General features: G+C 38.3%; 1 protein-coding gene across 2 annotated transcripts in view; it reads right to left on the bottom strand.

The window, feature by feature from the left end:
- Positions 1–15,549, bottom strand: part of tpk1 (thiamin pyrophosphokinase 1) — an 87,418-nt gene that overhangs the window by 20,320 nt on the left and 51,549 nt on the right. For both annotated transcript variants that reach the window (XM_063483827.1, XM_063483829.1), the window contains exon 8: positions 11,613–11,721. In XM_063483827.1, the coding sequence (XP_063339897.1) occupies positions 11,613–11,721 (109 nt within the window). The remainder of the gene's footprint in view (positions 1–11,612; positions 11,722–15,549) is intronic.

Raw genomic sequence — 15,549 nt, 5'->3', positions numbered from 1 at the left:
AATTATATTCTCAAATGATCAGGCATCTGCTTTGATTATTTCCTTGCATCTTTATATCGTCTATGTATCCTTTGTCTTATTGTTTGGATTGCCTGAAGAATTGTAAGCCCGGAGGCAGATTGCAATAAAGACTGCTGCTGCACATTCTGCACAAAAGGAATCACTTCATGTGACAAATGGGTTGCTTAATTTGGAAAGGTTGCTGTGTGTATGACAAAAATGTCATCCAGGACAACACAAAAGTACAAACGTAACTTAGGCAGGGGCTGTGACTGTGTAGAGACGTACACATTTGGTGACACGGTTTACTCAGAAGCTTGTCAAAAGTCCAACAAGAAAACTGGTAAATAACAGTTGGTGATTTAAAATAAATAACTGGGAGGAATAAATACACAGGCTGGTTATTCACCATATTGCCAAGCATCTGCTGTGATGAAATGTCCTGAAGAAAAGAACACAATTCTGCTGTGCAAGCTTACTCTAGTGCAAAATCTGCGATATCTTTTGTAATCTGATATCAAATAACTGAAACAATAAAAGAAGATGCACAAAATGGATCGGAGCAAAAAATAAGAAAAAAGGGCAAGAGCACTTTTTCTTTGCAAATTAACAACAAACACAAATTTTAAAACATTGGGACGCTGGGGAAATATAAATAAATACAATTCTCACAAACCCAGATTTTATTCACAGGAGAACATCAAAAATATATCAAATGTTAAAACTGAGACATTTTACTATTCCATAATTTTTTGGCAGCAACACATCTGAAAATTGGGGCAGGGTGAAGAAACGGCTGAAAAGGTAGTGGTAATAAACAGCTGGAGGTAATATTTTGTAATTAATTAGCTTAGCTGGCATCAGGTCAGCAACATGACTGGGTATAAAAAGCTTTTCAGAAGTAAAGATGGGCACAGGTTCACCAATCTGCAAAAAACTGCATCTACAAATTGTGGGACAATTCCAGAGCAACGTTCCTCAACAGAAAATTGCAAGGACTTTAAATATCTCATCTTCTACAGTATATAATATCATCACTCAGGAGATTCTGGAGAAATCTCTGTGTGCAAGGAACAAGACTAAAAATCAGTGTTGGATGTCTCTAATCTTCAGGGTGTCTCAATTAAATAGTTCATTATAACATTCATAAATGCAGGTTGAAGCTCTTTTATGCAAAAAAGAAGCCATATGTGAACATGATCCAGAAACACAGCTGTCTTCTCCTGGCCAAAGCTCATTTCAAATGCACCGAGGGAAAGCGGAAAAATGTTGTGTGGTCAGATAAATCAAAGTTTTAAATTCTTTTTGGTAAATGCAGGCGTGGAATCGTCTGAACTTTAGAGGAGAGGGAACATCCATCATGTTATCAGCACTCAGTTCAAAAGCCTGCATCTCTGATGGTATGGGGTTGCATTAGTCCCTGTAGAATTGGCTGAAAAGGCGCCATCAATGCTGAAAGACATATACAAGCTTTAGAGCAACGAATGCTCTCATCCATCTTTTCAGGAAAGTCCTTGCATATTTCAGCGAGGCAATGTTCAACCACATACTGCAGCATTACAAACACGTGGCTTTACAGTGGAAGAGCCTGGGTGCTGAAGTGGCCTGCCTGCAGTTCAGACCTATTCACAACTGTAAACCTTCAATACATCAGGAGACTAAAAACCTTGTAAGAACACCTGGGACTATTGAGAAGCTAGAATCCTAGAAAAGAAGTGTACAACATGGCACAACATTCCTCTCCCAAAACTCCCAATATTAATCTCCTCAGTTACAAGAGGAGATGAGTTTGGACTGTGATTAAAAGAAGAGGGGCTGCTAGATGGTGAAAAACATGACTCTGTCATAAACACTATAATGCACTGCTACCATCAAATTCAAAATGAGCTAATATTTTTGTTAATATGCTGCATTTTCTCAGTTTAAACATCTGATATGTTTTCGATGTTCTACTGTGAATACAATATCAGTTTATGAGATTTGCAAATCATGGCATTCTGTTTTTAAATTACATTTCACACACCGTCCCAACAGTTTTGGAAGTGGGGTTGAAATTGTGTGTGTGTGTGTGTGTGTGTCTACGTATGAGTGGCTGCACAGTTGCAAGCTCCTGTTAAGCTTCCCTACAGTTTCCATAATCTAGCATTTTCTGCTGCATCAGCGTCCTAAAACATCAAATGAATGAGATGTTTGACAGGTCTCCTTCTCTTCCTCTCATATGTCATCTCCTCATCGCCTTTTTCCCATCCTGCCTTTGCTTCTTTCCCAAAATTTCTCTTTCATCTCTTCGCATTTCTTCTGACTCAGCCACTCTTACTCTACCATAACCCTCTTTGTCTCTCTTTGTACCACAGCCTCTTCACATTTCCCCTCAGCAGATCATTCTGATAGCTGCACTTTTATGAATGAAAATAAGCACAGGCATAATCTATGTTAATGGAGCCTTAACTTGATTATTAGACACAATGTGTCATAATCATTTTTACAGGTATAGGCTGGTTTTAAAAGCTATAAATTTAACAGCAGGAGAGTTCTGAGCATGCTCAACTACTGCCATTAGATTCAGGTTGGATGCATTTCAACACCATCAGAAGATTTATAAGAATTTTTGTGTGCTCGACCTCCATGAGTGTTGGTGCCAGTGCCAGTAAGCTGTTTTAGCAGCACATGGTGGCACAACACCTTACTAAGAGTTTTGCAGTATAATTTTGTTGTTTTTTTTCACTCATCCCTTGGCTGTATGTAAACCCACCAGACATAATTACAGTAAATCCTTATTTCTTTCCCCTCATCTTCAAATATACAATACCATTTCATCTCCTGAGAGGCTTGTAATGTAAAACATATGCAAGGAGTATTTTTCTAAACACTGAACAAATAAAGCAAACAGCCAGAGTTGGACAAATGTAGTGATGAGAACGGCGTTTCTACAGAAGATGAGCAGACAAGCAAGAGTGGAAGAAAGACACAAACCACAACAGGGCTGTTTCTGATCAAATATGTTTATGTTTATATATATTTCTAAAAAATATATTTTTTTTTAATCTGTGGAAATAGTCAGTGTAATATACATAACCTTTATTACTGCAATACCTTTGCCCATGTAATTTTTCTCAGCACTGTAAACACCTTCCATAAAGAAACTCACTAAGCGCCATTAAGTTGGATATATAGGTATCTGGACAATTACACAGTTTTCATAATTTTACCTTGTAAACCACTGCAGCATATTTTAAACCAAACAATAAAAATGTGAATTTGTTAAAGTATTACATTAACTGTTGCAATCACTTTTATGCATTGTCCCCCATTTTCAGTGATTCAAAAAAGTTTTACAACTTACTAAGAAGTCATTTTATTCATTTTTAGTCAAAAATGGTCCTATTTCCTCCTTCAAAGTGTTGAACTTGAATTTGTTCACTGGAACTTTCAATATGAGGTCTGAAGAGAGTGAAGGAGGTCATCATTAGATTGAAAAAACAAAATAAACCTATCAGAGAGAAACATAGTTAAAGGCAGGGAATGCACTGACCACCTCAGCAACACCAAAAGGCCTGAAAGACCACAGACAGCAATCAAAGCAGTTAACTACAGAATTCCTTCCTTGATTAAGAAAATCGCTTTTCAAAACTAGCCACTTACAGAAAATTCTTAAGAAGGCAGTCATATAATTATCAGCATTGTCCATAATCACAAGAAAGCCAGCTTAGACTTTGTTAGAAGTTATGTAAAAGAGCCTGTACAGTTCTGGAAAAACAAAATCTCTGGACAGATTAAATCAAGACCGGTCAATCATCTGATTTCAACACAGCCAAACTTTCTTTTAGGTTACTAATGGTCAAAACTGTGGACACAGAGACCAGCAAACAAGCAGCAGCTGGAGGCAGCTGCAGTAAAGGCCTCAGACCTTGGATTTTCATCAAAGTATGAAAAAACCTCTGATATGTTAGTTTGTCTAAATACCTTTGAATCAATAAAAATGGGAGACTTTTAATAAAATTGCTGTAATTCCTAAACAATTACAATTAGGGCTGCACGATATTAGGAAAACCTGCAATGTGCGATAACTGTGATCAATATTCCGATAACGATATGACTTGCGATAAAATAAATAGCAAAAAACCCCCAAAAACGAATACATAATTTCCGTTTTACTGCAACAGTTTTATTTAAAGAAAGCGGCTGTATTAGCAGTGTAACAACAAAGTGCACTTTAACATTGAAACATTGCCCCCATAAAAATTTTTTTTCTGAGGCTTGAATTCTCTATAATTCGTTTTAAATAAACATAACTTAAATTATACTGAAAATTATCTCAATGCAGTTGTTCATCATTTTACCACTCACCAAGTAGTTATGATGTAAGTCAAAACTGGAGAGGAAACTTTACTGTAGTGCCTGCGTAGTTTTCAGCTTGGCTCAGTTCGAACATGACGGTCTTGCGGCATGTTTCGTACATTTGTGGAATGGCGACATGGGAAAAGTAGTTTCGTAAGGGGATGCGGTATCTCCGGTCCACTTTATGTATCAGACTGGTGAAGCCCTCTCTGCTAACTGTATTTATAGGCATCATGTCTTTGTCAAAAAATGTGTAATGGCCTCCGTTATTTCTTTGTAGCGCTTCGACGTTTTCTCATAAGGAGTTCCACTTGAAAAACTCGGATACAGAGATGGCTGTTGGACTGCTGTGCTCTTTGTCTTAACATTAGCAACCTTTGTTTGGCTAGCCCTATCTTTCTGGAACTCTTCAAACAGTTTTCTGTGGTTGTATTGAAGATGATGGTGGAGATTAGTCGTGTTTCCTCTGGTGGTTGCCACGAGTGTTCCGCAAGTTTTGCAGAGTACCTGTGTTTGGAGAACGTCGTCTTTATCAAATCCAAAGTACCTCCAAATAAGCGAGGTACTATATTTTTTTTTTTTAGGCACGAGTTCATAGTCAGTAGCGTTCTCCTCATGCATCTCACTCTCAGCCATTACAACTCTGACTCGTTGCTGCAGCGTTGTTCGCTCCCCACCTGCGTATGAGGCGGGCCTCTAATCCATTTGATTGGTCAATGCCGTGAAGGGCTCTATTCGACTGGTCAAATGTGTAAAGGGGTTTCTTTGATTGGTAAATTCTTTAACCTCCTAGGACCTGCCGTCCACATATGTGGACATCACATTTTGCGTTATTTAGACCAAAATACTCAATTTTGCTCTACATGGGCCTGATATCCACTTACGAGGACATTATACCGCTACTGTTCTATCAAAATTTTAAATGAATATCCTCATTTGTGGCTCTCATTTTTCTTAAAAACAAAAATAAGGTAAAAAAAAATAATCTGGAAATTCTTTGTTTTTACATTCATCGGGCCCCAATATGCCCAAATATCCAAGAGAAATTAAAAATGCATGTCGTGGAAGAGTTCGGGTCTTAGGAGGTTAAAGCACGTGTGTAAACATTTTAAGGTACCCAATTATCGCAGTTTACGCCGTCTTTTGCGATGGGCCCATCGCACAGGCTGATATCGCGATGACAATAAATTTTCGATTTATTGTGCAGGCCTAATTACAATGCAATAACTCTATCAAACCCCTTAAATTCAGGCCAAACCCCTGGACTTCAATTATGTCTCGATGGTGTACAGAGACAATAGTGTGTCAAAAATTTGTTGACCTAAGTGTTTATGTATATGTATATATCAATAATAGCTTCCCCTTTATGAGGTGATAAAAATCATATTTAACTAAAAATACATGTCATAATAAAAAGATGTTTTCGTTCCACGTTTTTGCCCGGCTAGATGAACACGAACAGGAATCCTGTCTATCACATCAGACTCTGCGGGTGCGTTGTATAACTGTGTCGGTGCATGTGACATATGAACATGAATTTTAAAAATCATTCAGGAGAAACGATATCATTACAGAATATTGCCTCTAGCCATCATCTAAATCCCACAACCCATCTTAATGTACACACATAAGCACGAATACAAGCTCATACGTCGTGATGCACAGACACAGCCAGCAATACGACAGCATATTTGCGCACACACACTGATGGTATTTACTGACAGTTTCCCTGGGGGGATTTTAGAGTTGATGATTGAAAATTAATGTAACATACAGAAGGTGATGAGGAGCTCAGCTGTCAGAGTATCTAGTAATGAGGGGAAATAGATAGTAGGAGTGTGAGAGGGGCTGAAAAGAGGAGAATGAGAGCAAGCTGGAAGGTGAAGGGAAGAAAGTAGCGAATAGGTAAACGAGAGCCAATATGCATTACAACAGCTAAGAATGTTAAGTAGACTATTGTTAGACATACCAGTCATCTCATCTATCTCTCTTGTTTCCATTCTCTTCATATTTTATATATTCATGCCAAAGTACACAACATACACAAATTAATTAAATTCATTATAAAATTGTACACTTGGCCCTATATTGTTAGATTTAGTACACTGCAGTCACTTTATTATTTAGCAGCCAAAACCCTCCTTGAGTATCATTACCGCAGTGCAGTCCTCTCATTAGACAGACTCTCTTGAGCCACAGAAATCTGAAGGCTTTTTCCTCTGCCTTAGTGATATTGCAGATAGTTGTTCCACCTTTCTCCTTTTTCCCCTCCTTGTGCAACAGGCTCAGAGAAATTTTATGGAAAGCTTGTGCATTCAAACTCTTTCTACTGAAATTCTAGTTGATGGGACTAAAAGTTTATATTACAACAGTGGCAAAAGACATTAACTGCCTCAGAGGACACAGTTAATCTTCTGCCATTCCACACTTCAAAAGCTACACTATGAAAAGCTGAATGAATGGACATGTATAAAATTTATACAGTAAGCTCAAACTGAGCATTTTTACTCTTCCGTGCTGACCACGGTCATGGCTGAAATTATTATATTTTCAGGTTCCCTCCATTCCAATCTTGTGAACATGATATCTCAGTAACGGCTGAAAAAAATGGGAATTTTATCAAATTTTTCAAAAAAAAAAAAAAAAAAAAGAGTCCTCTTAAACCCAAGAAAGAAATGATGGGAATTTGGTCACAGAGGCATACAACTGCAAAGTGGTAATACTAGTTTTAAGTTCTCAGACATCTATAGTAAAAGTCTGCCTTATTGATTGATTGATTGATAATACTTTATTCATCCCGAGGGAAATTGGGTTAAGGCTGCCAGTCGTGCCAGCGCCATCTTACCCTTCAGCGTATATATGATATGATATGATCAGCGTAAAAATATTCTATTTTAAATGTGTGGAAAATCAATTCAATGTACAAAATGTCGAATTATAGCAAGAAATTACATAAAATGAAAGTGGGCCACCAGCACTACCCATGCCACGAAGCTCCCTGTGTGCACTTTTCTGCTGATGTTAATGTCAGAGGACGTTTTTATGGAGTGTGTGTCTCAACAGTGTCATTGGTATGTAATGTTTCCACTTTGCAATAGTAGATGCTGGATCCTGGAGTACCTGGAGGGAAAAGAATTCCACAAACTGACTTGCTGGAACATGGATCCTATTACAGTAAGACCAATTCTTTTACAAATGTTTGTAAAAGGCACACTTGCATGGCTAGGTGCAAGATTTTAAATGCTTGCGGCAATGAGACTTTTTGTCCATATAGCGTATGTTTTCTCAATGGAACTTACTCCGTATGATAGTTTGAAGTCTGCAGACAAGCACCTCATCAACATTTACTAACCACTACTTTTTACTTTCCTTTAAAATGCCTGAATAAGTGTGGGTGAGCTGATAAGCTATAGGTTGATCACTGATTATCTGCAAACTGCCTGCAGAAATCTCAAAACACAATGCTTCTGCATGACCTTCAGAAGCTGACTTTGCTGCCATCAGTATCTCCCTCCTGCTTGTACCATGGGGCACTGACCCATGTGCTCCTAAGTTCCACTGTTGACAGTCTGGTGTCAGCTGACCTTTGTATCTTAAAGGGTCAGCTGAGGAAAACAACAGAAGTACAGCTTCTTTCTTAACCCTGTCTGGTATCTACTCATGTATTTTCTTGGTGTTTCAAGATATCTGCCCCCCAATTATATGAGGTTGCACATGTACTGTGTCTTATCTGACATCAGAACAATACCAATTATTGATAAACTAGCATGCGATCGTATTCATTTGGGCCAAGGGTATTTCGGCTCAATCCGTTCCTTGCCATGGAGTACAATAACCAGAAATATGTTTGCTGAATAATTGGATGGTTATTCAAATGTTTCTCTCTACAACATAACATTAATAACAATTGTATTCTTTAAAGAAACAGCAAAAATAATCCCTGGATGCAAAGAAAAAAAGAGTCTCTTTTGGGCCAGCAAAGCTGCAGTGGCTGACAGCCTAAAACTCTGTCTTTATAGAATGATCATATATTTTTCATCACAGAAATGCTTTGAACCAAAGTGTGGAGTATCATTTCAATGGACTTCTAAAGAGTCACAGTGTCACCAGAGACTGGCAATGTGGTGGCTTGGACTTCCCCAAGCAAGTTGCAATGAAAATTGTGCACAAATTTATACAGAAAATACAAACACAGAAACCGAAAGAAAAAGGGTAATATAAGACTCACTGTTGCCAGTGTTAAGAAGCAGCATTTAACTATATGTGATAGCTTAGCTGCATTCACATTTGCAAACAGCAGTTATTCAAGTAGTACAAGTCCTCTACACTATGAGCTTCATTCACCCATTCAAACATATTCATACAAGCACTTTTTTCTATGCCAAAGTGCTTTCTATCTAACATTCACACACATTAACACTCCAATGAACACATCAGGAGTGACTTGGGGTTCAGAATCTTGCCCAAAGATACTTGGGCGTGCAGACTGGAGCTGCAAGGGACCGAATCACAAAACTTCCAATCAGTAGATGGCCTGCTCTACCTTCTGAGCCACAGCCACCCAGAAAAGAACAAGCATACATCCCCAATGTCATCAAAGATCAAGATCCCTGATCTAAGCCTGAAAAAGATATCCACGCAGGGCTCGCAAAATTGCTAGCCCGACGTCCCGGGGCTAGCGATTTTTCCAGTCGGGCTACCAAAATCCATCTCAGCCCTGCCCGTCGGGCTATCATAGGAAGGAAAGATATGTCAATGCTTTTGCATTCTTTCGCAAATGTAGCTGGTTAATTATGTCATCGGCATCGATGAGCCACTGTCAATATGTGACACATTGAAATCGCGTTTGAATTTGCGCTTGTTTTTTGCTTTCACTTTCACTTTGCGATCGCGCGAACTGTGTATAGAGAGCAGCAGCACTGATTGGTAAGTCACAGATCAATTGCGCACCAATTCCTCTGGCATCGTCTTATCAATCGTTAGCTTACTATCAAACATGACAAGTGAAATCTCCGGCAGCAAGCTTAAACATGTGATAGAGGTTGATTGCGCAGAGAATTGCTGATCGTTATGTAAGTATGTGTGTAAGAGCAGATGGCTTTAGGCAGGTATTTTAGTTCTGCAGAGCCAAACAAGACAGGTCAGGGTGAAGAAGGGGCAGCCAAAGAAAAGCCTAGCACAAAACGGAAAAGTTATGACAAATCAGACTATGAGGCAAAAGGAAAGCGCAGCTTTTTTGGTTTCATGGACAAAAGAATTTCTGTGGCTGGAATATGATGAGCTAAATAACATAATGTTCTGCCGGGTGTGTTATGAGTTCCCCTCGATTTATGAGTCGACAAGCGCCTTTGTTACTGGGACCAGTCATTTTAAGAAAGACCCCATCAGAACCCATGAGAAATGCAAGAAATGCATTATTGCTCAGTCTGCAGTATCTTTCCCAGAACAAACACCAATTGCAAAAAACATATTAAAAATAAACCAAGCATAACAAGAAGTCCTGAAAAATCTGTTTAGAACAGCGTGCTATGTTGCAAAGAGTGAACTACCATTCGCAGAAGTTAGCAGTCTTTGCAAACTTCAAAAAGCAAATGTCCTAGATCTTGGTTCCACTTGCCTCTTACCCGTGATTTCAGTGGAAATTTCAAATTCAGGATCTGACACAGACTGATTCATGTTCTACACAGTTCTTGCAAGTTCATAGAAATTTCTGTTCAATTAGAACCAAATATTTGAGTTGATGATTGTAATTTGTTCTTGTAATTTGTGTTTTAAATATTTTTAGACTGATGTTTTGTTTCCTTTACAATATTATACATTAAAGTATAATATTGTAAAGGAAACAAAACATCAATCAAAAAATTGTCCTCTTTTTTTCATTCGGGCTACTTAAATTTATTTTGGGCTACCAAAAACTGACGAGTGCCTGCCCGAAGGGCTACCAGGGATTTTGAAATTTTGCGAGCCCTGCCACGCTTAATCACATCCACTAAAAAGCACCAACATTTTTACTAACCAAGAGTAAATACAGTCTCTACTGCAAAGAGTGTTTATTTCTTTACAAAACAGTTTGAACTACTTTTTCCAAGTAGCTTTAGATAACCAAAGCAGACATCTCCCTAGAGTAGCTTTGCTGAAGTTCAGCGTCTTCAAGTGAAGTAATTGGAAGGTTCCAAAGCTATGATTTCAAAGAAGCTTCCCCAACGCTGACTGTTGCTATATGAAAACTCATACATGCAAAAGGAAAACATATGAGGAAGGGGAAAAATAATCATAATTTTTTGTTTCATATTCAGGTCCTTCCTTCCGACCCCACAGGGAAATCATTACTTCTATCCTTCTAAATATGCATGTTGTTAATTATGCATCTTGTTATCACTGGCTAATCTGCATACTCTCATGTTTAAAGTCCCTCTCATTACCATTCAGAAGGCCATCTCACAGGTGTGCTGAGTAAATATACAACACACAGTAGCTGATTAAAAAAAACACACGCACACACACGCACACACGTGCAAACAAACAACAAGTTTACACACGGTCCGCATTCACGCTCGCATATTCAAACACAGGGACATTTTAAAACAAGTGGAGACACATGCGCCTGCTCACTCGAGTGTATAGACTCGCAGAAACATACACATGGACACGGAAACAACGAGAGTGGACATCAACCGAGTTGCAGACATATTACGCAACCCCGCTGACAGAAGGTTCAGGTTTCCCTCCTACGGGTGGCTGTTTGTTCTGTGCCAACTCATTAAGTACACAGCTGGCCAAAAGAGTTGGACTGGGGTAAGACCACATGGGTCCTCAGATGAGTGTCTGATTGGATTTCAACAAAATATTTAAGAATATAAAAGGCTCTTTGTCACATATTAGAACATACATGTAACACTTAAAAGTAGTTAAAACTGCAGCTTGATTTGACTGAAGCAAATTAAGCATCTGTACTTCATGTTGTGTATGATGAAAAGTGCCTTATATGGAAGTCATGGGGATGGTTTTGTAGTGAATTGACTCTACATAAACACAACTACGCTTAACATTTCATACTTCAAATTAAATTTAAATTCTCTGCAAGCAATAAATAAATTAAGATTGTATTCTCATTTACTGCAGACATAATAAAACACATTATACAAAAATACTGTAGATTGTAGGGAGCCCTAAAAGTTTGGCAGCAATGAAAGTAGAAGACTGATTGCTATTCAAATGACAGCAATTATAATAATAATCATCAAAATAATAAAAAAAGTAGACAAGGGACTCACTCAGGTTCCATTTGAGCCCAGTGGTGATTGTCTGGCAGGGTCCACCTACTGGAATCAGGCTGCACCAGTCCCCCTCCAGACCTGTATTCACCTCCAGTCTGTGGCTGCCCTGATGGCACACAGCATTAGTGTGAACATGAATTAGTGTCTATGTGACTCTGTGTGTGTGTGTGTGCGTGTGAAAAATCACTGAGACAAACAAACATGAAAGCGGAAATTAAATTTGGAGAAAGACTTCTTAAAGTTTTTGAGCCCCAACAGAGAAACTTCTTCACCAAGGCTCATTAAAATAAATTATTGCTCTTGTCAAAGCTGTAACCAATTGTCGGTTCTTACTCTAGAGTAAAAAAAAAAGAAAAAAGAGAGACCTAGCCATTTTGAATTATAATCTTCTTTACTTTGCATTGCAGGGGGGCACGATATTTTTGTTAATCACACCTATAACTGTACTCACAAGCAACTTTAAAGTCAAAAATAATTACAGAGTTACAGATACCTCACTTGAAGCAAGAAAAAAAAGGTTCTTTCTGCTGTAATGTGTCTTAATGCCTATGAAAGCAGAGAATCTAATGTAAATTTTCTATTTCCTAATTGTGTCTAAAAGATGGATAAAGAAATTTTTCTGAGCCACGGTGACATTTCATGTAGCGCTTTACAAAGCCAATGAACATAAACAAAATTCTGAAATGTCACAGTATCCCTTTGAAAAACTCGGGCTGGGAGACAAAAAAAGCAAGGGAGTCACACACAGTGTAGGTGCAAGCTAGTTTCCAACTTTTCAGGCTAAATAATGACTTTGGTCTCAGTGCACTGGTTATATTAAAGCCTGGTGCTGGGACACAAAAGGTCAAGACAAAGTTTCTCACATCCACGGTGTACACCAAATATAAAAAGAAATACCCTAGTTTCATTCTAGCACACAGATACATATTTGATAAACAATTCTGTGACTGCAGGAAAGTATAACAAGCCTCAGAGTGAGCAATTATGTGCCATCAACGCTATATGTTTCGGGGCTACCGTTGCCGTGTACGTTTAATTCACCATCCACTCGTAACACTTGAGTTGGTATGTTTAATGCCAACACAAAAAGTGTTGACAGCTACAGCTTGCACCAGTCATCTAAAAGATAGAAGTATCACGCAGGCAAAGACAGCACGATATTCAATTAAGAGTTTGAAATCCTTCTTTTGACGTGTTTAAAGTTTTCTTTGCTTGGCTTCCTGGAGTTGCAGAGCCAGAGGGAAGGAATGATGGGGAAATTCTGAGCTTTGGAGCTTTTGGTGTTTAGGAAACAACCCCGAGGATGTTTTCTATACTTAAACACAGTATCTTTGTGTAAACGTGTCAAAGTGACACAGTAAATAAGAAACAGAGGAAAATCAAAGCAAAGCAAACGCATGTGCACTTGCACATGAACACGCACACACATATAGAGGAGAGGCTTGACATAGAATAAGAATGTAGCCCTTTCTGTTTGTGAAGATACAGACAGACAACATGGAGTCAAACTCTGTCAGGGGGCAAGCTTCATTTTTAAAGTTAAGTCACAAGTAACTTAACTACTATGTAACGGCATGTTTAGCCTATTTACGCCTCACGAATAGGCTAAACATGCTATTAAATACAAGGGCATTCTTATATTGTTCTATATGTCCTGCCTGTGTAATACCACAGCCTAATTCCAATGTATTAAATATAAATAATTAACACTCAACAAAAGCATGTAAAAACCATGTAGGTACAACGCTTGTATTGTTTACTCAGTCTGAATTGTGTGGTATTGATTGAGCTTACTTTTTAGCAGCCTGGTGTAATTTTCACATAATTCAATAAAGATAAACACAGTGGTCGGCCGTGTATAATGGTACTGTAATTTTGCATGGCACTTTTTTAAATCAGATGGTGCATATTTTCTGATGCTGCTTGAATTTAATGAAAAGAAAGAGAAGCTTTCCACACAGTACAAAGAAACTGTGACATTCTGTACAAACTACAAGATAACTTTTTTGACCAAAATACTTACTAATTTGTTTTACTAATTCCGACCAACATCTCTGCTTCAAATAAAATATATATATATATTTTTTTGGTATAACAACATGGCCTTTTTTTAGACTTTACACTTTACTTGCTGGTACCAGGTTGGATCCCCTTTCACCTTCAGAACAGCCTTAATTCTTCAAGGAATATATTCAACAACGTGCTGGAAACACTAGTCAGAGATTTTGGTCTGTATTGACATGACAGCATCACACAGCAGCTGCAGATTTGTGAGCTGCACATCCATATGAATCTGCAATTCCGCCACATCCAAAAGTGACTGCAGAAGCCATTTGAGTGTCATTGTCATGTTCAAGAAACCAGTTTGAGATGATTTGACAATGTGGTCTGTTGCCCTGCTGGAAGCAGCCATCAGATCATGGCTATCTTGTGGTCACCAGTGTGAACCTTCAGTAGAAGGTAGGATGGATCCATGCGTCCATGTTCTTTATGCCACATCACAGAAGAAACCAAAAATCTTCATTGTAGTCAATGTGTTTCACATCATCTATTGTTCAATTTCGGTGAGTCTACGCCTCAGTTTTCTATTCTTACCTAACAGCAGTGGCACCCAGTATGTTCTTCTGCTGCTGTAGACCATCTGCTTCAATGTTCAACATGCTGCATGTTCAGAAATCCTCTTCTGTATTCAGTACTTTGGTTGAAACAAGTGGTTATTTAAGATACTGCTGCCTTCCTATCAGCTTAAAGCAGCGTGGCCATTCTGCTCTGACCTCTGGCATCAACAAGACATTCATCTAGAGAACTGCCACTCAGTGGATATTTTTTTCTTCTCTTTTTTTGGACCGTTCTTTGTAGTGGTTGTGTGGGAAAATCCCAGTAGATCAACAGTCTCTGAAATAATTAAATCACCTTTCTTTCCCATTCTAATGCTTGGCTTGAATTTCAGCAGGTTGTCCTGACCATGTCTACATCCTTAAATGCATGGAGTTTCTGCCATGTCATTTGCTAATTAAATATATGCGTTAAACGAGGAGTTGAGCAGGTAGACTTAAGAAAGCAGCTGGTGAGTACATCTAATGACTGGGTAAAGTCATCAATTAAAATAATTTACTATTTTAAGTATTACTCACTTGTGTCTGCACATTAGCTCTGAGATTTAACCGCTGATTGACAGATATTAGATGTCTGTTTTCTTTGCAGTCTCCCACCTCCCACTTGTTAGCTACTCTACAGATGTATAAGGTCAGGAAATTACAAAACTGTTGAAGCAGAAGGAAAATGCTCATGAGGGAAAATTAGTAATAAGAATACTATTAGATTTATTTAAGGACCTTTCTTACCCTCCCTGCATTACTTCAATGAACAGTTGAAGCCATTTTCTGTCTTATATTTATTAAACTAAATTATTAATATCAGTACAGAACTTGCTCTGGCACAGAAGGTAGACAAGTTACCTCAGGTATCACACTTTATCATTTAAATCAGCTACTGCACTGACAAGTTTCACTCCTTGAAAGGGCATCAGGTAAACAGGCCTGTAGTTCTGACCTCGAGTGTGTGTGCTAGAATGATTTATAGCATGAATTTGGCTGACACAGTGGTGTGCATTGCGTGTCCCACAACACAGAGAGCCAGATTTCTCAAGCATCTTCATAGGCTGGGATACTAATTTGAGTAAATGTGGCTCTGGTTGGTCCTCCAACTGAGATTCAATAAAGCAGATACTAAGAGAAAAACAAATAAAGCAGACGCAGTCAATGTAACTTTCCTCTTTTTTTTTTAAAAGATCGAAACTGAGTAAATTTAGCTCTACATTGGGACCTAGACTGATTAAAACATCCTCTTAGTGTTTAGGGACACAGAATCAAAAGCTTGTAAGCAGCCCTCACAGTGTCCCTATCCATAACTTAATAAAAGACACCATAATTAT

The sequence above is a fragment of the Pelmatolapia mariae genome, linkage group LG9, assembly GCF_036321145.2.
Source record: "Pelmatolapia mariae isolate MD_Pm_ZW linkage group LG9, Pm_UMD_F_2, whole genome shotgun sequence".
NCBI lineage: Eukaryota > Metazoa > Chordata > Actinopteri > Cichliformes > Cichlidae > Pelmatolapia > Pelmatolapia mariae.
The sequence above is the reverse complement of the archived record's forward strand: the minus strand, read 5'-3'. Positions and strand labels throughout refer to the sequence as shown.